The sequence below is a fragment of the Gambusia affinis genome, linkage group LG22, assembly GCF_019740435.1.
Source record: "Gambusia affinis linkage group LG22, SWU_Gaff_1.0, whole genome shotgun sequence".
In the NCBI taxonomy this organism is placed as follows: domain Eukaryota; kingdom Metazoa; phylum Chordata; class Actinopteri; order Cyprinodontiformes; family Poeciliidae; genus Gambusia; species Gambusia affinis.
This window is the reverse complement of record NC_057889.1, coordinates 10,844,365-10,868,384: the sequence shown is the minus strand read 5'-3', so window position 1 is coordinate 10,868,384 and position 24,020 is coordinate 10,844,365. Positions and strand designations below refer to the sequence as shown.

At 37.0% G+C, this 24,020-nt stretch overlaps 1 protein-coding gene across 1 annotated transcript; it reads left to right on the top strand.

Moving 5' to 3' along the window:
• The first annotated feature begins 9,805 nt into the window (after window positions 1–9,805).
• On the top strand, window positions 9,806–23,716 carry si:ch211-225h24.2 (uncharacterized protein LOC564539 homolog). The gene is made up of 4 exons (XM_044106562.1): window positions 9,806–10,770; window positions 16,924–16,977; window positions 20,875–20,990; window positions 21,998–23,716. The coding sequence occupies exons 1-4, from the start codon at window positions 10,684–10,686 to the stop codon at window positions 22,434–22,436; spliced, it is 696 nt and encodes a 231-aa protein (XP_043962497.1). The 5' UTR covers window positions 9,806–10,683; the 3' UTR covers window positions 22,437–23,716.
• Window positions 23,717–24,020: the final 304 nt, after the last annotated feature.

The window sequence follows — 24,020 nt, the reverse complement described above, 5'->3', positions numbered from 1 at the left end:
GAAGTGTTCTTGCCTGCAGACACCGGGGAGAGCTATAGCTGCCTCAACACAAAGACACAGTGGGATACAGTTGCCCCGCAGCAGCTCCTGAGGGCAAGTTGCAGAGGAGTTTTGTGGCCTCAACTGTAAAGCACTGAAGGGAGCAAGAATGTTTTTTCGCATCCCTCGCCTGACCCCTGGATATATCAGATATCTGCAGGTTTGTGTGATGCTTTCAGATGTTCTTCTTGTGTGGATAGATTTCAGATAATTTTAAACTTTGCCATAGCTCTACAGTGGCAAATCAGGGATGGAAATAAAAAAAAACCTCTTTTACCTATGCTGAGTCTAGGAGTTGCATATCTTTTGATTTTTTTTAAATGAAGAATTATGAGGCTGTGAATAAATTATGCTGCACAGTATGTTGTTACTTATCTGTCTATGCACCATATGCATATTTAAAGTCAATTTGTTCAACCGAAAATACAAATTTTGGTAATCAACATAGCATCTTTTAGAAATTTCTTTCTAACAAAGAGCTCACATTTGTCTGAGTCATGGCAGGATTAGGATAGAGAACCACTGTAGCCAGTCTTTAAATGGATTTGATTTGAAGTTATCTTCAGGTCAGGCAAATACCCTCTAATTGGATTTCTGTTGCAGTTGCATTAAAGCCATTTGTCCTGATTGTTATTTCAGACACATGCAGACAAACTTTAGAGTTCTAATGCAAATTTTAATTTTAAAAATTGCAGCATCGGGTTATTTTCTTGTTGCTGAGATGTTGTTCTGAAGATTGATGCAGAATCAAACATAAGTGAGGATGAATGAACTGAAGTATTTGTTGCATGTTCTAATGAGATGCAAAAGATGTAAATGGTTTGAATTTAGCTTTTAGAGCAAGCATTTTTACATAAAAAAAAAATACAATCAGAAATGCTATGGTGTCCTCTATCTGCTCAAGTTTCAGAAATAACTTATAAAAACTTGCAAAAATCTTCCATTGTGATTGAAACAAAGTCAAACAGACAAATGGAGACTTTGCAGATTTTCCTTAATGAAAAAAACACTACTGGAATGAGACTAGTCTTGGAGGGTGACATTTTTCACATTGTTCATTTGCCAGTGGCAGGAACAACATAGCTGCAAATTTGTGGAGATGGATAGCTCTTATACTCCTATGCTCTTTTTTTCTAGACCCAGGCAGCCCAGACGGTGCTGCAGGGCCGGGAGAGCACTGCCACACCATACCTAGCCTTCCTGATGGGTGTGATGGGTGTGGGTTTGTCCTGCTACAGCTCCCGCCAACTCACACTCCACTGCAAGCCATCCACTCATCTCTTCAGATGAAAGAGATGGAGTAGACACCAAGTTCTATATATATATATATATATATATATATATATATATATATATATATATATATATATATATATATATATATATATGGGTCATTTAGAAAGTATTTTCCTTGTGATGGTTGTTTTCTGGATTTTGACAAAACCAGACAAAATCTTTAGAGATACTGATGACAAAAGGATTCTACCGTTTGGCAGCTTTTATTCCAATATTCAGTCTATGAGTCTTTTTATGAAATTAAACATGATTATTTCCCAAAATATCAACAACTGCAAACTTACTCATTGTATGTTAATGCTGTTGTTTACAGTTTATCATTATCTGATTCAGGTTCAACATTCACCAAAGTTCTAACAATTTAAGTATTATTATTTTGTTGTGTTTAGACTGACAAGCGTGTTGCCTTACAGTTTTGTTTAAATGGGTCCCAATAAGAGGTACCTTTGTTTCCTCTGCACAGCAGAGTATTTTTTGTTGAATGTTAAAGATGCACAGACAAAAGGAAAGGCAGCTAATGATGTTTCTTTGGAATTTGGTTCATGTTGTACTTGGATTGCGGTCCTCAGCTCTCCCACTTTCCCGTGCCTTATCATGGGATTATTCAGTTAGAAGATGCAATTTTGCAAAAAAAAAAAAAAAAAAAGGAAATCATTAGTGCTCCAGTGTACATATTGATGCTTATCTCAATATATGATGAAGCAAAGACATCCTGTCAGAGAGTCATCAAGCTGTGAAGACTCATAACAAAATCTCAGAAGAGAAAAAAAATCTATTCAGGTCAAAATTTTTGAAAGTTAACAGTCTGTGTTATCTGTGAACATAACCTGTAAATGTAGCCATAAATGTGTTTCTTGGACACTAAATGAGATTAGAAGTGCAAGACATTGAGTCCTTCCTGCCTATTTTGTGAGGTGGACTGGGAGACATCCAGCTGGGCTCATTTGTTGTTGCCGAGCAGAGAAACCAGGACAGCCATCCTGGATGTCACCTTGGGTCAACAGGTGAATCCACATGGATCTCTCTTGGTTGCACTCCGAATATTATAATCTGAATATAGATGAATGACCGTTGGAGGTCTCTTAACAAAAAAATATACCTTTCTGTGGCTGTGTACTTGTTGTGCTTGATGCATTTTTAATGGAGAAAATGAACTTTGACAGCACAATGAATGTTAATAGGAGCAGTTAGACTGTAATTATAAGGATGATCATATTGAAATCTCTTGGCAAAGCAAAGAGAAGGTTATGACAATAGCATGACTGTAAAAGGACATGTAGCATATTAACAGGTTAGGATATAAGTAAGTAGATCCCTAAAGATCTTCTTTAGATAAAAACCGATAAGACCAGCTTACAACTGAGACATAAGAAAAAAAGTGTAAGGAAGTAGTATATTTATAGGAACGCTGTGTGATTTTGTTATTTTTTAAAAGTTGTATTCGATGATGCAGTAAAGTATTTGATGCAGCATTGTGGTATGAAGGCATACAATGCCTTCACTACATATACTAAAAACAAAACTGTTGCACTAAGAGATTTAAATGACAGTGTTTATGTTTCCTACTGCCAATATAAGACTTATTGCAAGTTTACTGAAATCTGTGCAGTAAATAAAGTACATTTTAAAAAAATTTAATTTTTCAGAATGGCCTGTCGGTTTGCCCTTATGGACCCAATGCACAACAAAGCACCTTAATAAACATTGTGCAGAATTGTTTATGTTTCAATAAATCATTAAAAACCTCAGCTAAGGTGTGACTTGTGTTTTCTGTGACATACGGTGTCTTGACATAGGCCTATTGACTAGTTTGCAAGAACTTACATGAAAGAAGGCAGCAGTACCTGGTCTGTCCACTAGATGTCAGCATACAACACGTGTTTTAATTTGTCTCTACTAGTGTGAAGATTTGACAGAAACGAAAGTAAATAAATAAAACAAACATGTTCAGAAAGGGGAACTAATGTATAATATAATTTTAGACATAGAAATTTTTTTTTTGCACAAGTATAAAAGTCAGTATAGAATATGAGTCTTTCAAATTTATTTAAGATATTGATAATATCAAGTTCAACAGTACTGCGAAATGTAGTAAATATGATTTTACAATAAATCACGTCTGTAATTTAGCCTGAACCAATTACAGACATAAAAAAGACAATTTTATGCTAAATATTTTGTCTAATATTGTATTCGGAAAAAAACAGAATAGTGGGTGCCAGCTTCAGTAATCAAGCTATACCGTCCTACAACTTTTGGAAGCATCCCTTTTCCAACCCACTTGTCTCAAATGAGTAGCTCATTAAAAGCCCTTTGCAGAGATGGATGACTGATAGAATGACTTAATTCAGGTGTGTTGAAGCAAGAATATATTTAAAATATGCAGGATGGTGACTATTCAGGACTGGAGCTGGAGTTGGGCGTCCCCCCACCCCCACCTGACCTCTTGGGACCCCTTGAAAATGTGTTTGTTTCTAAATAGAAGCCTGATTAAACATAGTTTAGCTTAAGTGAGCTGATCTGCTCACCAGGCAGTCGGCTCCAGAGCTGCTAGTCGCTGCCACCTGATCCTGGAGGTTCAGGCGTGGAGTTCTGACCCAATTACAGACGTAAGCTGCTTTAATAAAAGCAAACTCTGTAGCCAAGCGCTTGCATGTCAAGTGTTACAGTTCTGCCACCTACAGATTAGAGGTGAATGCATGGAAATATACTGAGTGAATGTAACACATGTGAGTTCCTGATGTCGGCTGTGACCTGCTCTCCGGTTGGCGCTTAGACACATAATTAGATCCATGTGGTTTGTGCAGGTGGAGACACAAGTAGAGCTAGACTTTTTAAAATTTTTTTTAATCAACTTTCCCCTCCCTCAGGTAAGAGAAGAGTCCCGGACGGAGACGGCTTCTTTCTTCACTCCCTCCATGTTAACAGATGTGAACACATACAAACAGAGGCCCTTTGTGTTTCTAGTTCAACTCATTCAGGGGGCTCTTGTTACTCTGCCTTGCAGGGATCGACAAAGAGCTGAATGTCTTTACTACAGAAGAGGAGAGAGTGTGAAGTTATGTTGGCATTTGTTTTTTGTGTACTTCATGTATCTGGAAAGATTTTCCTCCTACTTATTATACTTAAATTATTATAACACAAAATCACAAAAATAGAGTCTTAGGCTATTCAAAGTCTTTATTGAAACAAAAATGAGAAGAATGTAACCAATATGCTTAGGTCAAAGAGCATTCAACCTGCTGCAGGTCATGTTGTTGTTCACAGAGAAAAGCAAGAGTTTGTCAGATGTATCACTTTCATGTACTGTGCAGAGCCAAAGATTTCAGATTTTCAAGGATCAAGTCATCATCTTAGTCAAGGTTCCGTCCTCTCTGAGTGTAGCACTAAATTGATAGAAATTATAACTTAAAAAATTCAACATAAATGGATACAACAACTATTATCGTTTCGGAGTGACTCAGCTACTTATGATGAAGAATTTGTGGAGGGAGTTGAAGATTAGGATAATGGCAAAGAGACCCTCTCCAATCTGAATCCTTTGCATATTATCTTATTTGCTTTTGAAACATACTGTAATCAAGCCCAATCTGAATCAAAACAGATCTTGGTTAGATTAAAATATCCTGAAATCTAAATCTGCATGGTTCATAAGTAAACTCGACATGAACTGTACAGTATAAGGCCAGCTTATACTAGCTTTATTCATAATGAACATTCATGTGTGTGAGATCCCACATGCCATCTTATCTCCAAACACTAAGAAGGAGGTGAATATGCTGAGACACACCTAATCTATTTTGGGTTTGCAGTCCATGACTGATGAGGCTTGAAACAAAATTACCTTGTGGTTAATGGTGACATTTACTGTGCTTAACCAGATGATTGCATGTCCAAGTCAATGCTTTTATTAAATGCCCTCAGTTGGATTTATAAGAAAAGATGCAGAGGAAGAATGTCGTCACTAAAGACACGTTCAACGCTGTGTGCAGCTGCCTCACTAACCAATGGAATAAAAAGTTACCTTTACTTTAAAAAGCTGCTTAAATGTGTTAAAGAGCACGTATTTTCCAAGTTCGTTTGCATGAAGAACGGTATTACCACCTCATTGCACCGCTTCTCTCTCTGACCTTTTGCTGTTTTCCTTCAAAGCTCTTTTTAGTTGATCATTCAGTTCTCCTTTGCTGCTCTTTGCAACTTCCACCAGCATTACTTCAGCTTTGAGATTTCTTGCAGGAAAAAAGGGGAAATATATGTTTCTGTCAAAAGAACAACAATTAACTTTAATAACTGTCATGAAAAATAAACAAAATGCCCTCCGTCCATCCATTTTATAACACCCTTATCTCTGGTGGGGTCAGGAGGGGTGCTGGTGCCTAAGTGAACAAAATGTTTTCATCAAATTATTATGGAGGGTTGATCTGGAAGAGAAACTTAAGTTGAAGTGTATTTTCTTATTTTATCTTATTGATAATATACAATAGGACAGTATTTGGTTTTCAGCTGGCCACATTACTGGCACAAACCTCAGCTCAAGGTTTGATTGTGGACCAACACAAAATAACTTATAAAGTTGAAGAAAAAAAACAGATGGTTTTCAATATTTTTCAACAATTTTTGTCACTAGATGTGCAGAGCTATAGATATGTAAATATATATAAATAAGTCGATGATTTATAAAATGTGCTGCATCACTTCAGTGAAACCTGGGAGCGTCATTCGGCAGATCCTAACCAGTCATTGCAGCTTAACTGAGTCTCTGAGGAACATCTTTGTGACTTGGCCTGTGAATGTAATTAAAGCTCTAATCTCTTTTCCTGGCTAACAGTGTCCCGATGTGATGACCTGAGAATCTCATCAAGACGTTGCTGAGTCACAGTTAATCTCAGCTGGCTCTTTCTGTTCAGAGCATGACATGTGCATTAGTATTGTGACAAGACGTACAATAAAATAAAGAAAAAAAAAAGTCAATTAGAGCTACAGACAGAATACATGTTCATATAATTTGCATGTCCTTTCTAATGGATTTTTTTCTTTAACTTTAAAATGACACCTTGTTCTTTTATCCATTTCATTCTCATGTGACACAATTGTAATTACTCTAGCTTGAAAATAATTACAAGGCCGTCTTCTAACGACTATATCCCGGTTTTGCTAAAGACGTCTTAAGTTTTCAAAATCCTCATGAGGCAAAAGTAAATAACTGCAGCATTAACTGCACTGCCAAAAAGATGACAAACTCTGCTTTGAAAAAACCCCCCCAAAAAACTTAACTCTTGAATATCTGATCAGCTGCTGAATATGTGTGTTAAATCTTTCTGAGTGTTACTGTAACAGCACAGTGGACAATCCCAGCTTCGTTTCCTCCATGGCGGCTTGACCCTGTCAGATTTGACCTGGTGTCTCAAACCTCAGAGCATTTGACGTCAGAGTTGTTCACATGTCACCTATGAAACCCATTTGGTTCAGGAAAATCCATGAAGAGATCAGTACAGCTCAAATCAAGTCCATACAGGATCCTTGAGTAAAGATTTGTCCTATGGTCTAAGATTTCTGGTGATGGGAGGATGTTAATCCAAGATTTAAGCAGCATGAAGTTATCTTGAAAGTGAATATTACATTTAACAGAAACTGGAGGGCATCCTGTTATCACAAGGTTAGTAAAAAGAAACATAAAACCAATGTTAAATTTTACTTAGGTCCATCTTTAGTCTTTTGACTAAAATGTAATACATTTTAAGTCTCATTGGCTATTCTCACAACTCGTATTGTAATAATTATTATTTATTTTTTATTAGTTGAAGAATATTTCAGTTTTTATTTCTTTTTTTGCTTCGGTTTCATTTAGGAAAAGAGGATTATTCACAAAAACTGTTAAAAAATGTTTTTTTGTGAAAATAAAAAAATTAACCACACATTACACTTTTAAGATTTTCACCTTTTATGTATTTGAATAGTATGTATTTGAAATATGTTAACCTACAGCAAGTTAGCCTGTTCTGCACAAATTGATTTACTCTAATTTATCACATAACAAAACTATTATTAATATGTGCATGGGAAAAAAGGCAAGAACAGGAGCATTATCTCAGGGTTCATGAGTCCACAGTTTACAGTCCAAAATTCAAAGATAATTAAATTAGTGGAGGTCAAGCACAGGAAGTTGTCCAGAGAAGCAGACTCAAGCAGGGTGAAATGAAGAACATAAACAGTTTATGGGGTTGTTGTAATTCCACCAGAAGTCATCAGAAAAACTAAAAATTACAAAAGAAAAAACAAACAAAAAATCTCCCCAGAAAAACATGGAACTCTGAGTGAGCAAGATCGACCCAAAAATTAGTGACATAATTTCACAGAAATGTTTTGTGGAAATTAATGTCTAATTAAGTACAAATGAACTCACTAGAGGTGCGTGTGTAAAAAAGGCAGTAAATTAAGCATATGTTTTATGAGAGTCAATTTCCAAATATCTGGAGCTCAGAAATGTACATCTCCTGTTCAGAAACCTTTTGAACTTTCCCACATTTCATCACCTTACAGCCACAAACTTTGGTGAATGTGATATATTGACACAAAGTATTGCATAACAATAAAGTGGAAGCAGAATAATAGACATCTTTCAGACTTTTTCTCAAAAATCCAAAGCGTGTCTCCACCAGCTTTCATGTACAGCAGAAATACAAAAACAAACAAAAACCCACCGTCCACCTAAACTGACAGGCCATCAGTTTAGATGGACAGTGGGTACGTTTTTTTGGGGAAAATAAATTAAATAGCTCTGTCAAATGTTCACTGTTTGTGATACTATTATCTTTAAAAAAAAGGAAGACATATCACTAGATAAGATGAAGACAACCTAAAGAAGTGATTAAGAATGGTTGTCTCAGAGAGTAAGACCCACCTAAAGTTTAAATTGGCCCTGTTGAAATAGACTGGGATGGGAATGCTGCACCTTGAAGAGCTCTAAAATGAACAGCTGACAACGTGAAGGCCTCAGGATTAAAGGTCACCGACCTCCTTAATGAGTGTTGATAGACTCATCTTAACAGGCAGTCATGGTTTCTGTCAACTGACACTAACAAAAACACAAACACCACACTCCATTAAAGAACTTAATTACAGAGAAACAAACGGTTAATTTACTTCTTTATCACGCCACCTGTATTATCAAAGCAACCCTGTCCGATGTGTTGAAGAGATCTGACATTTATTTTCCATCCACATTCCCAAATGACTCACTGCATGAATGTGGAAGTGGGACGTTACAAATCTTTGAATCAGGTGAGGGGTCTTAGCCGAGGAAGTGGCTGAACTGTGGCTATTTTAAGGGGTCAGCCCTCCAGCATAATGTGTTATTTGTTACCTCTGGCTCTGGAGGCCTCTCACAGAGGGGGAAAGGGATTTAATTTTCAGAACTGTAAATTCTGCGGCTTATGCTTTATACAATAAACAGTCTCTGTCTATAGTAAATATGCAGCCTGACTCCTTAAATTCTGGTGATCTAGTTTATTCAATGCCAAGGGCTTCTAAGGACGGATAGAAAAGAACTGGTGAACTTTGCTTGGGCCTCCTATATCTCAAATTGTTTGTATTCTGTTAAAACTTATCTAGAAGAGCTTTGATCTAAATAATTGATCTAATTGCAAGAAATCGCATAATCTAAACGTTATCACTGGTATTTGATACAAATAATTAATAATCCTTGAGATTTTTCCACATTTTGTCACATTAAAGCCTTAAACTATTGTGTATCTTCTTAGAAGAAGGGCGCAAGAGCAACATAAGGTAGAGCAGAATCATGAATCCAAATTTTACGTTTTGAAAGCAGGGAAGCTCATAAAACAATCTTTTTATATCTTACAGAATATTGTTCAATCCATCGGCAAAAAATGGTAAAACCGTGTGAAAACAGCTAACTTAAAAAGTATTTAAACTGACCTGGACAAGAAGAAGCAGTCAAGAGGCTCATTTTAACTCAGGAGGAGTCATCTGGGGGAATGTGTTTACAGGACAACTGTTAGTTGTGCAGTCAACAAAGCTACATAAGAGTGGCGAGAAGAAATCCATTGTTGAATGAAATCTGTATGATTTCAACCAGTCATGTAGAGGACAAAGCACAGACATTGAAATAAGTCCTCGATTTAGATCAAAAAACTTTTTTCAATAGCGTTTTGTCCAGTGTAACTTGATGTGTTCTTTTTATTATCTTTGTTTGATTTTATGAGTGTTATAATGAGAGCATTTTTATTGTTGCTTTAGATCTTGATTTTTATTTTCTGCTTTGTCCTATTTTTTGTGCGGCACTTTAGGCAAGCTTCTGTGTTTCAAATGTACTTTATAAATAAAGAAGATTTTTTTATCAGTGCAGCATCATCCTGTGGGCATGTTTCCCTTCAGCAAGATCAGAGTCCATGGAAAAATTAACAAAATACAAGCTGCTAAAGTTTCGAGACGGGGGAGAAGCTAATTTTTAAGCATGGTATTACTAAACACACAGCTAGAGTGACGATGGGATGATTTACATGAAAGCGTGCGCCATTAGACTTGTCACTTGGGAATTTTTTGCAAAACTTGAACATTCATTTTCACAGATATTCTCTATCCAACTTTGTAATGCAGAAAAAGTTTTATTATAGATGTGCAAAGATGTTAAAGTCACAATCAATGAAAGCTTTTCAGCTTTTTGTTACAATAGCCAAGTAAAAAAAATTATTTCCTATAACTTTATAATTATGTCCATTTTAATGAACTATTCCATTTTTTTTTTTTTGTAAAATACTCTTCAATTTTTCGGTTGTGGGCAAAATATTTTCAGAAAAATTCAAGGAGTGTCATTACTTTATAAGGGACTTATTTTTCTAAAATAATAATAATAGAAAAATTTTAATAGTTTTTCAGGTTTTCTCGGTCTAATGATTGTTTAGGCACAAGATAAGAAGTGTGATCCCATTCCTCTTTCTGCCATGGCAACTTCAAGGAACCAGAATTGGAGGCGAAGGTGGGGGGTGACATAGGAGGAGCTAAAGTCTAAAGTCCAGGTGGTCCAAAATGCGTAAAAACGCAGCGTAAAAAAGAAGCACAAACACTCACGAAACACACCACCTCGCCGCAGCCCTCTGTTGTTGAGCTGATTTCAGAGGAAAGAGGAGGAAAAGTACCGCTTTTGGATTTGCAGCGGGAGGAAAACCCGAAACAATTGGACGCGTTGCGGTGGTGCTGCGCTGCGAGAAAACCAGAAAAAAACGGGCACTGAACGGAGCTGGGTAAACTTTTTCTCTGTTGTGCCGAATTCGACAGTTGCCTTACCTGGAATTTTTTAGGCTACTTTTGTCAACGACAAGTGGAGATATGTTCAAGAAAACCAAGAGTAAAGTACTGGTGGATTATGCGTCAGAGGAAGACGACATGTCCTGGCATTATCATCACTCCTACAAGGTAATGAAACAGACGGAGAGGAAGCAGCGGTCTGAACAATAGCCTCATTAACGCAACTGGTTCCTCTGTTGCTGCTTTAAAGTAGTTCAACCAATTATATTGTTTTTTTTGCTTTTGTTCACATTTAAATATATTTTCATCTTTAGATTTAAGAACATGTTCCGAATCTGAAGATTGTTTTGTTTTTAACTTGGCTAAAAGTGAACGCGCAGAGCAGTTACGGGCAGGAAGCAAGAGGAGGTGAACAAGTGCTTTTAGCCATGGCAGGTCAGCTGAAGGTTCACGTTTCACTAGTTGAACACCAGTAATTTTCAAGGCATTTTAATTGGATGAATTGCAGGTGCTTCAGTAAAAAAAAAAAATAAAATAAAATAAAAATAATAAAAAAAATACTTTGAGATTCTGCGATGTGTCAGTTCAAAACAAGAATACATTTTTTTGTATTCAATTAATTATTGTAAAAAATAGATTTTTATAGGATACCATGTTTACATAATTTGGATTTAAACTATTACACTCAAACTGACCTGATTTTTAAAAATCATGCTTTTTGACAAGTTGATAGTTTTAGTTTTCTTGTTAGACATGGCTATTTGATTCAAGATTCTGAAAAGCTTGGAGATTCCAAACCATAACAACTTTCCATCATATGCTCCTTCGGAAGTCCTTTAAATGTGAAGGTAATGTGGTAAATGTGATATGAAGTAGGTTTCTCAGGCTGTGTGGAGCATTCATTAAGACCAGCTTCCCCCCACCCCCACCTGTTTCTGTGCAGTTGAAAGAAGTGTCACTTCTTCCTTGGTGGCAGAAAATACAACTTCAGCTTTTCATTGATGTTTATACTTCAAAGGAGCATTAGCCAACACTTTCATTAGCATAACACTGTCTTAAAAGTAGAGTTTGCAAGCTGCCAGCGGGATGTGCTGATCGTGATGTCATATTGCTGGTGGAGTAAGCAAAGTATCTCCAAAGATGGTAAAGGGGTGGATCATAAAATGCCATAAACACAGCTGAGAGGCCTTTGTGCTTTGCTGTTGACGTCAGAAAGTGTTTTTCTTTTTTGCCTCTTATTATTATTATTATTTTTTTGGAAGCATCTGAAAAGTCACTAAAAACAAGACAAAGTTGCTAAGTTGTCAACACTGGCTGATATTTGCTTGCTTTGATATTAACCTTCAGTGGGCTGGATAACATACAAACTGTCTTAATAAGAATGAGACAGGTTCTCATTCTTGCTCCTGGCCTAGTGAGATTAATATTCTTATTCATTCTTGTAGCTCCATAAACCCTGTGAAAACTCTTGAGTGGTCACTCTTTCCCCTGCCTCTTGTTTTAATGGCTTTAAGCTGCAGGATTGGCATGATGGAAGTTTTGAAACCACTTTCCAGACTTTACCTTTTCACCTTTAACAGTGTTTACCCAGCAGCATAAGCTAGGATTTAGATTGAAGATAAAACCTGGCCATTTATATAGTTTTTTGTTGGCAGGTTGGATATTTCAAGCCTGTTTTTCTTGTTGTGTCTATGTGACGTGATCATGTCCATGTATCTCATATGAGCCACAGCCGCGTGTTTCTGAGGTCCAAAAAGTCTCTGTATCAGCACTAACCAGCAGCTGGGCTCTGTCTTTTTCTTTTTTTAAGGAGGTGATTACTAAGCACACACACACATACTCCACACCTAAAAGGGAGGACAGGCCTCCAACAGTCCTGGCACATAGGAAAAAGAAAGATGACATGTTTATCTTGTGGGAGTCTTGTGTATATAATATTAATGTATTTTTATCTGGTGGAATTTGAAATCGACTTGAATAAAAATGTGATATTCTTAGGCGCATGCTTCTGGCTAGCATTCCAGTTAAAGAAAGGAGGTCGCAGGTCATTATTCCAGTTTGGTATCTCTCGATAGATTAATCTGTGAAACTTATATGGGCCTTTTTTCTTGGATTAGTTTGCATCATAACAGTTAAAATAATGTGAACGCTTATCTAATCAACTTTGTGATATAGAAATTGACGTAAATAATGCAATGGGTCAAGGTTTTTTTTTTTTGAAAGATTTTTAAATAATCTGAGAAAACACTGAGCAAAATCAAAGTGTTAACGGTTTCAAAAGTGTAAATCTGACATTTGGTATGTTAATAATCTTTCATCGTCCATTTTTACTCAAGCTTTCCTTCATCCAGCAAAGATGGAGACAAGTATTTATCATATTTTAAGCAACTGCATCATGATTTATCATCATTTTTCAGCTCTTGCTGTGCTAATGTCAACATTTAAGACCCTTGACTGAACTTTATTGAACTTCCATCCTGGGAACAAACACATGCGCCCCTCACTTGTGACGTCCATCCCTGAGTTCAGTTTGTCCTGTGATTATTAGAGTTGCTTGCCTGTCAGCAGCAGTTCTGAGATCAGAGTCAGCGTCAATTCTGACTATGATGTCCTGGGAAAGTCATCAGGGAGGTCTCCTCGAGTCACCATGGCAGTAAAGTATGTCCAAAGGGTCAAGAGGTTGGATCGTAAAATGTCATAAACACAGCGGAGAGGCGAGCGCCAACCCTGTTAGCGATACAGGATGGAAGTTATGATAACACAGTCTGGAAACGCAGTGTTTTTCCTTCCACTTATTCAAATGAGGAAGCTGTGTGCAGAAATACAAGAATCAAAAGAAGCTTTGAATGCTTATTTTTTTGTGTTCTGTAAATTGTTGAAATGGATCACAACTCAAAGATGTTTGGGTTAAATAACAAAATTCACAATAAGAAGTTAATTATAAAAGGATTCTATATTTTGATAATTTAGTAAATAATCATTACTGCAACAAAAATATTCTAACGTTTTAATGAAATAAAGCTGGTTTAGGGATTGGGGATGTAAGGCATAAAAAAGATGGATATGCATATTAATGTTCAAAAACAAGAAAGTTAGATGTTTTAATGATTTTTCTAGAATGTAATTGGCACTGTCGAACAGAAAAGTATAATAACAACATGTTGGATTTCTCAAAATACTTCTATTTACATTATGTAAAATAACAAAACTTTAGCTCAGTGTATTGATACAATCAAAAACCAAGTGTCCAAAACTGGCATGATGGTCAGATGTGGTATAAAAGTAACCCAAAACTTTTTTTTTTTTTTTTTTTTAAGTTGCAGATTCTGGAAACCTTGCAGCCATCAAGTCTGACTTCATTAATCAGTTAGTAGAGGTTTCAAATTTTGTTTGCATACTTTTCTCTCCGTCTTAAACTAACAGAAGTATACATTTATTTATGGTAGTAGTGGTCACCTTTCTTATGAAGTTTATTAATGATCTCATAGGGCTTATTGTTAAAACAGTCTCGGGTATTAATTTTGAAACAGATGGCTTGTTTGTTTTGGATCAAAACTGAACATTGGAGGCAGACAGGTTTCGACAATGTGTAGAGGGGTGAAACACTCTAAGATGGAAGATAAAAGGTAACGTGAGGATAAAACACAGACTCTAAAGACACTTATCATTCTCTTCCAGCCTCCATCCTGCTCTGGGCCGTCTGCACACCCTCTGCCTCTTTTTCTCCTTCATCACTGTCTCTCTATTGAAGTTCAGGTGTAAACCTGAAGAAGGGAATATTTGCCTTTAGCTTAAAGTGCCTCGCACCTGAATACTGAGCGAACGCCACTGTGATTCTATCACAGATCACGAAAGCTTACCTTGGAACTGAACTAAACTTAAAGACAACCTCTAATCTGAAGCATTAGGCTTTGAAGGAGGAAAACAGAAGATTAAATAACATTAATCTTTTGATGAAGGGTAGAGGGTTAAGTTAAATGAGGATTTGTCTCATCTCCTAAATTCAAGTTAATCTTTTTAAAAGTATAAATATATGTTGGTGTTGAGGGAAATAAGCTTATGGCATTTAAATGGAGGAATCTGTAACTTTGTTTGCTTACACCATCATAGTTACTAACAATAACAATATTAAAATAGTAATTTTATGTGAGAACAGGGAACTAAAATGGTATGCAAAAAGCAAATGTATCTACACCAATAAATTTTTTTAGGAAAGAAATTAGTAAGTTATGCAAAATACTTTTGAACTTATTAGTAATTTGCTTGATACTGTGGTATAGGGGATTCCAAACCATGACAGTAAAGAAAGACGTAGCTTTTGATAGATGTTTATAATATATGGCTGGGTTGAACACAAGCATAGGCTGTGGGTTTTTCCCCAGAAAAACAAATAATGTTATCTAAGTTGACTTTTTCTGGTCAGTCTTGGTGTAGCTGAGTGTTGACCTGATTCAGTCAATAAAGAAGCCTGAGTGATACATATATAAAGCTCATTGTTTGGGTCAGTAAGGCCCTTGTAGCTAAGTAGATTTCTTCCAGCGAGGTGTATTGAAGCTGTAACCAGGTGCCTAAACAGTGGTGTGTTTCCAAAATGTTGAACTAGTCAACACTGTGGTACAGTGTGATGGTGAAACTCTTTGTGTGCCCAGAATTTGAGAATGTGAAGCATTTAAGAACTGTGAGTAAATACTATTCTTTTCAGTGTGTGGTGACTGTACAGGTGTGTCATTGTGGCCTTTTGAAATATGAAAGTAAAACATAAAGATAAAATGAATGTTCATTTCTCCTTTATAAACAATAAAAAAAACTTCTGTTGATTCTTGTTAGAGATATTTAACATACTACTCCCACCAAAACCCCTCCTTCTCCCTCATCTTAAAGTTGCTAATGTCTTTAGGCTTTAACTGTAATCTGTAATCAGTGTGTATGTTTTCTTTGATCAGCTTCTGTGGCACACACTCAAAAGACCTTGTTCAGACTTGTCCAGCCGTCATTATTCCTTCTTCTCTGCCTTCACTTTAGATGTTAGACAATTTTGGATTTTAGACTCTTTTTGAAGAAGTTCTGGCTTTGTTTTAGAAGCCACAATACTTGACTCCGCATCTGATGATTTTGGATTGCCTGCCTTTTATCATTTACTGTCTTTTAATGCCTTGGGTGAGATTCTAAACCAGATTTGTCTTTAAGCACAGTTAATATCAATCAAAATGTTTTTTTTGTGTTTCATTTATTTTTTATATATAGATCTTATTAGCTATGTTCATTGGGGAATTACTGCAAACAATAACAATAACTACGTAGTTGCAGAGATTTAGACTAATTGTAGTAGAAATATTGTCTAAAAGGCTAGAGTCAATGTAAAGTGTCAATAAAGCAAAAACAATTTGTAAAACGTAAACAATTTTAGTTATTTAAACAGAAAAATGGAACATCACTGGTCAGATTCAGGAAATAATTTTCTCATTAGGTCTTAAGTCAAACCCCTTGCTCCTACCTGATTGTCTTTTTGTTTTTGGAACTGCCTTAAGTTTTTGCAGCATAAGTTCAACAAGGTTTCGGGAACATTCATCAGATATTAGGTCCATATTGGCATCTATCTTGTGTCCCAAAGGTGACACAAGTTGGATTGAGAGCTGGTGGCTCTGAGGCAGTTGGAGAACAATGAACTCATTGTCATGTGCAGGAAGCAAGTTTAAAATGATTTGAATTTTGTGATATGTTGCTTAGTGAACCAACGGAACTAAAGTGTTCCAAGGAAATATGCCCATACAATTACACCACCAGCAGCAGCCTCAACCATTAACACCATGCCACAGTGCCTCATACTTGATGCAGTTCTTTTCTTCAGCACTTTACTTTGCATTGATTTGTAGGTATTCATCACGAGCTGTTTTAACTGACAAGGCATTGAAATTTTTAACAAATATTTTAAATGAACAATCAAATGAAAACACTATAGAAATTTAAAGATCAGGTTAAAAGGGAAAATCAGTCTGAGTTATCAAACACAATTGAACCAAAATAATCCTCAAATCCCAACAATGCAGCATACATGCCCAAGTTGAAGGTTTGTTTTCTTTGTCCTTTGTTTAAATCTGCCCTTGGAGCTCGGTGGTTTCCTTGTATCCTCCCTAGCCATGCCTCCATCTAGCCCTCTGAAAACTGTTTATCTTCCAACAGTTGCCTTCCCTTTCACAGGAAAATGTGCACACACTCCTAAAACAAACACACACAGCATAAAGTAAATGGCATAAGCTGGTTTGTTGGGTGTCTGTTGGTGTTTTGTCTCTGACTGTGTTTGTCTGTCTGTGTGTGTTGCAGGACAAAGACCTGGGAGAGGAAGAGGAGGAGGACGCTGGCACTGCGTTAGCCAAGGTACATGGCAACATCACAGCTGCTTGCACGTTGCAACGATGAAAACACACTATCAGCAAACATGCATGCAGTCCAAACTGTTGTAGCTTTGACAGATGGTCCTCGAAGATACGGACGAAACATTTGGTTTCTTATCTCTTCACACACATCCCTGCAGCATCACCAGCAGACACAATCTTGCGTTGCCAAAAGGGTCCAAATTTTTAAAATTCATAATGTCCAAACTGGGTCAGACAGTCTCTTGTGAGCTCACGCTGTCCCACAGAGTTAAGGCTGCAGGGTGAGAGAACTGCTGAGGCCGCAGTGTTTATCTGTAAACAAACCAGCTATCGTCCCTATCTTTGCATATTGTGCTGTTGTTCTTTACCTCTGGAAAACATGTTGTCATAGGTTACATTATTTACTGGATGTCTTTTAACATTGCTGCTGTTTTTAATCACCATATCAATTTAGTTGACTGTATACAGTGTTCTCATATCTTTATCTCTGAACATTTATAATGAAGCATTGACCAGTTTGTTTTTCCAGACAGGGAAAAAAAGGAAGGACATATCTTAGGAAGCAAAGTAGCACACAAGGAACTAAGAAGGAAGTAAAAAGGGAAGAGAGATGGAAGGAAAGACAACTTATAGACAATTGGATAATGAGTAAAATCATAAAAAATTAGAGTGGTCCATACTGTTCTTTTCATTTTCTAAACATATATCGAAAGTATGGGGAAAAAACTGAACTTGAGATTCCAGATTTTTCCAGCTGCATAGAAACCCTGATTTCATCCTCGTGCCTTTTAAATGTTTTATTTCTGATGTGTTTTGACAACACGTCGGCCTCTCGCTGAGCAGGTGATTGTCTCTCATCGCCCAGTTCATGAGAGATGTGTATCATCTCATATTCTGTGCTGACAGCGAGTTCTCATCCAGAGGTGTGGTTGTCTGCATGTGTGAAGATTGACTGCAAGTCAAACACAGGGTGCCGTGTTGTCTCTGAACTCTGGCCTGCTGCCGCATTTTACCTCCAGCTCCTAAGTGCAACCCTCGTTGGAAGCACATATTTGATGATGTGTCGTGTTGGTGAGGTCGAGGGGGTAGTTGGCCGGAGAAGGGAAGGAAATGCAGCATTCTTTTGAGGAGCTTTGTTTTTTTTGGACTGGAACAATTGCTGCAAAGGAAAAACAACGCTGAAAATAGCCACCGGCTGTTTGGTTGGTGTGAATGGCTATCACTCTTAAATGTTTTGTTGTTTCATGCTCACACTAGGACAGAGAAAGTGGTCATGGAGTCCTGGAAGAGGTTGTGGGTGGGAGGAACTTTAATTCCTCAGTGCTTACTAGATAATTATTTGGGCTTTTGTCCAAAAAGGGTTTCAAAATAGTGACTTTTTTTTTTTTTCCTTTTTACTGCTGGAAAATCTACAGAGCGGCAACTGTTGTGTAAATGATCGATGTCTTGCAAATATTTATACATATTGAAGTTTTTCACATATTGTAACGTCACAACCACAAACCTTTGTGGATATTGAAGTATTCTTTTTTTAATTTAAGAAAGGGATGTTTTCATTTTTTTGTGCATTTAAATTTACGGGAGCTGAGTGGTCTACAGCTGAAGTCTTACCAATGTCTCTACTCATGTTGCTCTTCCAGAGAGTTAAGTTTTTGCCTCTTTGCAGCAGAGCTTCAGATCGGTCATCCTGGGTGGAAAGCATTAATCAACATCAGTTATCTTTCAAGTCTGGCAACAGATTGTCAGACTTTAACACCTGAAAAGGCTTTTATCCAAGTCATTCCACAGTAGCTCTGGGGATATGTTTATAGTCTTTAATCTACTATAAAGTGAACCTTAAGTCATTTCAAGTCATGCAGCATACCTGTCACTGTACTACAGTTTGCTGGACCATATGTTGTCCCAGATATTGTTGTGGTAAATGATAAAATTGTTGTTTTGAAACCATTTCTAAGTAATATATTGGTAATGGCATTATAATACAAGCTTACCCTCTCAAAGAATAATAAACCGTAATTTTGTACAGAACACTCCCCCCTGGAATTGGAAAGCATTTTAAATATCCAAAATAAATCATAACCTCCAAAAGTGAGAAATAAAAAGGAACTAAAAACCACAAACAGCTGAAACCATTAACAAAATGGATTATTGTCTCTGTAAACAAAATTGCTCTTAACAAATTATTAATCATCACAATGTAAATTACCAAGCTCATTTTAATTCATCCTGCGATTAGTTGATTAATTGCTTTTTGTGACAAGTTTAACTCCATTCACATAAATTTTAACAAATTACATTAGTTTATGGTTGTAACTTAATAAAATATGAAAATGAAGAATATTTTAGGAAGGCACAATAGCTGCAGTATTTATAATGGTGTTTCCTTTGCATTTTTAGTGCATTAAATCCACAGTGTCAGTCATCGTGTCTCTGAAATGTCAACTTTCAAATAATGGCAGAAGAAAATTTCTTCATACTAATTACAAGTACAATGAACTTATTACGGAGTAGTAGTTCATGCATAATTATTCACATGAACTACTACTCTGTGATGGTTATTGTCTTTAAATTCAGCGTTTGTAGATATGCTACGAAGAAAATATTACAATTTATAAGACATCAGTTCTGAAATATTGTTTCACTTAGTCCCATAATCCAAAGGCTGATTTGCATCACCAAACAAAAGTACATCTGCAGTTGTCTGACTCGTGTCTTAAAAAATAAAATTGAGTATTTTAAAAATACTCAATTTTTAAAAAATTGAGTAGCTTTCATGTCGCAAATAAAAGCTGGATTGTTTGTGGAGCTGCAGGTATTTCTCCCCTTCTCCCACAGCAAGTCAAGGAGCTCCTTTTGGCTGGTGAGATGGACAGAGAATAGTTTAGCCTCTGTATGTGCAAGCATGCGAGTGGAATTAAGCTGCAGACATTCACGTCCAATAAGAAGGACCCCCTGTGGTTTTGGCATACCTGGTTCCTTTGCTTCAGAGCTCAAACTGCTTAATAGAATAGAGGCAGGACAGAAACGTGGTCCTGAAGGAGCTTAGACTGAGAGGTTAAATATTTATTTCAGGATATGTTAATCATGCAAGTGAGAGGATTGTACTTGCTTCTTCATATATCAACAAGAAGAACATGAGCAGAATCATCTGTTCTCAGACGTGCTGAGAAAATGTTAAACATGTGGGGCCTGTTTACTGGTGGACGTTTGTTTAATCTTAGCTGCAGCGTTCTGAATCCTTATCCGGTGACAGGGCTGATTGAAGGTGTCCCTGTTTGGTTTGAGGAAAGAATGCGTTCTTGGACAAACAAGCCGCTTGCTTGTTGTAGCAGCTGAGGCAACTTCCTGTCCAGAACATCAACTGATCTACATTGTGCACCTTGTTAAGATTTTTAACCTGACCTCAGAATAAAGAAACAACAGGAGCGGTTTAAAGAGGTTAAACCCATTAATCAAATATTCTTTTCTGCACTGAGGAAGCAGGCCGGCCTGGATGTGAGGAGGAGGACTAGAGGGCGAGACCTTGACGGCTGAGATTAGGAGTTCTCCGTTGGCGAGAAAGGAAGTCAAAACTTTGCTTCATCTTTGCTGATAAGGAATGTATGAAACACAGGAAGGAATTCTGATGCGAAGTAGATCAGGAGTTTTCTCCCACTGGAACGCACTCAAAAAGCTTCACCAAGTATTTTCCAAAATATGAACAACTGTCAGGCTGAACGAATGGTTCTTCCTTGCATTCCTATCATGTTTTAACTGTGACGTATCTTTCTGCACGGAGGGTAAATCAAGCAAATTAAGGCAATAGTGACAGCTAACATTTAACACATGGGATTGTAAATGTTGTTTTTAGCTGTGATGTTTAAAATCAAATCTCCTTTTTTATCATTTTTTTTGTCAGGAGGCAAAGGTGAAAAAGATTATGTCAAAGAAGGAGAGGAAGGAGAAAAAGATGCTGTCCTCTAAGGATGACGAGCACTTGTTGCTGTCCGGGGTGAAGGTGGCCGAGCGCAAAGTGTGAGTTTGCACTTGTAATTTCTTAATTATGACAAACTGAAAGAACTTCAATGACACTTTCATGGCAGATTTTTTATTTGTTCTTTTTCTCTTTTTAATTTTTAACAAATAGTTTTACAGCATTCTTAAATTTCTTATACGGTTAGTTTGAATTTTACCACCCCCTTTTCTTTTACCCAACTATGACAGAATAACCTGCTGTTTAAAAAAAGTTAGTTTTTCTTTTTTGACAAATAAGATGAAATGTGTACATAAACCTCTGTCAGAATCATTCAGCTAATCATCTATTCTGTTATACATTTTCAAAAAGTTTTTCTTGGAAGAAAAATCTTTCCTTCCCTATAATTATGTGTGGTATTTTTCATAGATTCAGCGAAAGAAATGGAAGTAAATAATGTTATCAAAACAGACTGTTTTTTATTGCCCAACTATCCTGTTTTAAAGAGGAGCTTTGTGAAATGGCATGTTTTGTTCCGGTTTGTCCGTTTAGTTAAGGATTATTGCTTTTGCCTAAAAAAGAAAAACATCAGCAGTTCAGAGTGAAGCAGCTTAAACAAAAAGAAAGTCGAGCACTGGATTGAAAATGAGCTAAGAAATCTATTTATGTTTCTAAAAAACGTATTCAGGATATTGTCAGTGTATCAATCATTACTGCTCAAGTGGAAGGAGCAAAAGCATTTACAGTTTCAACTTGAAAAAACAGAGTCACACCCTTGGATGTGTTTACATGTAAGCCTTTACAGGACGTTATCTTTCAGACCTGCTGAGGAAGTGGAACATGTATGAACAGGAAAACCTTTATTAATGACCTTGTTTTGAAAAACATAAAGGACTTTCTCCATAATGGCCCAGTGTGTGGGGAACACTCCGGTCTCCAGTGTTGAAATCTCCGATAAACATCAGTTCCTCGCGTCAGTCGGTTCTGTTAATGATGACAATACGGTCCAAAAGGTTCCCTCTAACTTCACAATTTGACCTCTCTCTCCCTTTTCCTGTTTCTTCAAAAGGTCCAACAAAAAGCTCAAGGAAGGTGAGAAGGAGAAGAAGGACAAGCCGGAAAAGGGGCACTGTTTCTGGGACAGTGTTACGATGACAATGAGGCAAATCTCGCCTGCCAAAAAACTGGAGAAGATGGAGGGCTGGGAGCCTCCACGGTTGGCAATTGTTTCTGAGATTGTGCCTGACGAAGCCCTCATTGAGAACGGTCAGAACGGGGAGTCGGCATTGTCCCTTCCTCCCGACTCCTTAAGTGTTCCCTTGGAAATTCCTGCGTGGAGTGGCCAGGGGTTTGAGGAGGACTCCTCTCGCTATGCCAACCTGATGGACTCCAATGACCCAACAGCTGCAGTGAGGTGGACGTCCCGTGCCAAGGTCAAGCTGGCTGGCATTAGCAGAATGAGCAGAGGGATCGCGTCAGAGAGCCCATGGGCAGGATTTAAACAGTAGCATTGTTTTGCTCAGTAGACAATCTGTTCCAGATTTCTGCCTCTTCCAGATTTCATTTTCCTTCTAACTCCAGAAGGAAAATGTAATGCTAGAGACTGTCACACAAGAAAATTAAAGAGGCAGTGCCTTAAATTGCTCTACCAGTAGTGGCCAGTAGATGCCAGGATTTCTTATTCTCCTACTTGTGTCTATTGAGAGCATTAAAGGGCATACAGTGGGCCCCCCAACCCTCTCCCCGGTATTCAAGAGTGTTTTCTGCCGGCAAATATGCAAAAACACTTATAACTGCCTTTTTTAACAGTTAAAACACAAAATATACCTTAATATGTATTAATGTGCACAGTGGAAACCATCCCAGCACTACTACAGAGGCCAACATCTACAGTTTTCAGCAAATACTGAACCATGAATAGTTGGGGGTCCACTGTATATCATCATTTTTACAACTTTTCCTTTTTAATTTTGTTCACGTCTGTATGTGATGAAAGTTATTTCCATATCTGGAATCAGAAGTAAGTAATTGAAAGCAGTAAAAATAAAGAAACCAAGCAGAAGGCGTCTAAGAATGCACGTACATCTGGAGGGTCAAAAGTTTTTTTGTTTTTATTTTTGCATCAGAAAATGCTTAAAAAAACAATAGAAATCTAAACTGTGATTTATTTGTGGTTCATACTTTCAATATTTGTAGATTTTCTGTTTCTCTAATGTGGTATTGTCCTTTAACTTTTCCCCAAAATGGTGAGTTAATTTCACTACAACACATTTTAGTCATTAATTGCTTTATTCCTTCATTTTGAGCAGTGTAGTGTTGGTTCTTCCAGAGGGACATGATGGTTACAGCAAAAAAAACAAAAAAAACCTCCAACTATGGCTCCAACTTAGCTAGCAATCTGTTGTTAATGGCATCATATTGCCAGGAAGCTACTCTAATCCTTAAATATTACATGTAAGGTTTTTAGGTTTGAAGGAAATGAGTTTTTTTTTAGAAGGACTTTTGTTTGTGAATCACTATCAAATGCTAAATCTGTTGAAATGAAAGCCTTTATACAATTTCTGTTTTCATTTCTGGAATGCGCAATTTTTGCCAACGGGCGAGAAGATCATTTCTCGCTCCAACGAGACAATCAAATATCATGCAAGCTTGTTGTACTACTGAGTTTATGTAGCTAGTTTTTACGTCCTTTCTTTACAAATGCGGCACCCTCAAACTGTCTGAAGCCTTAATTTAAAAGCTCAGAAATGGGTTGTGCAATCATAAAAAACAACATATTTTGAAACAACTGTGTGTGTGTGTGTGTGTGTGTGTGTGTGTCTTTGAAGTTAAGCAAATCAATAACTATGTCAAAGGTGGTTGGATATGTTTTCTCATCTCAAGTTCTGGAGCTGTATTAGAGGTAGAGGTCACACCACTAGTGATTAGGCAATGTTCCCTCACAGTATGGAAAAAGTTGTTCTTTCCTCCTTGTGTCATTCCTTTATTTCTTCATCATGTACTCTTTCTTCCCTCTTTTGCTCATATTTCTTTCTTACCCATCTCTCACTTCATTCCTTCATTCATTTGGTGCCCTTATGACCTCCTTCTGT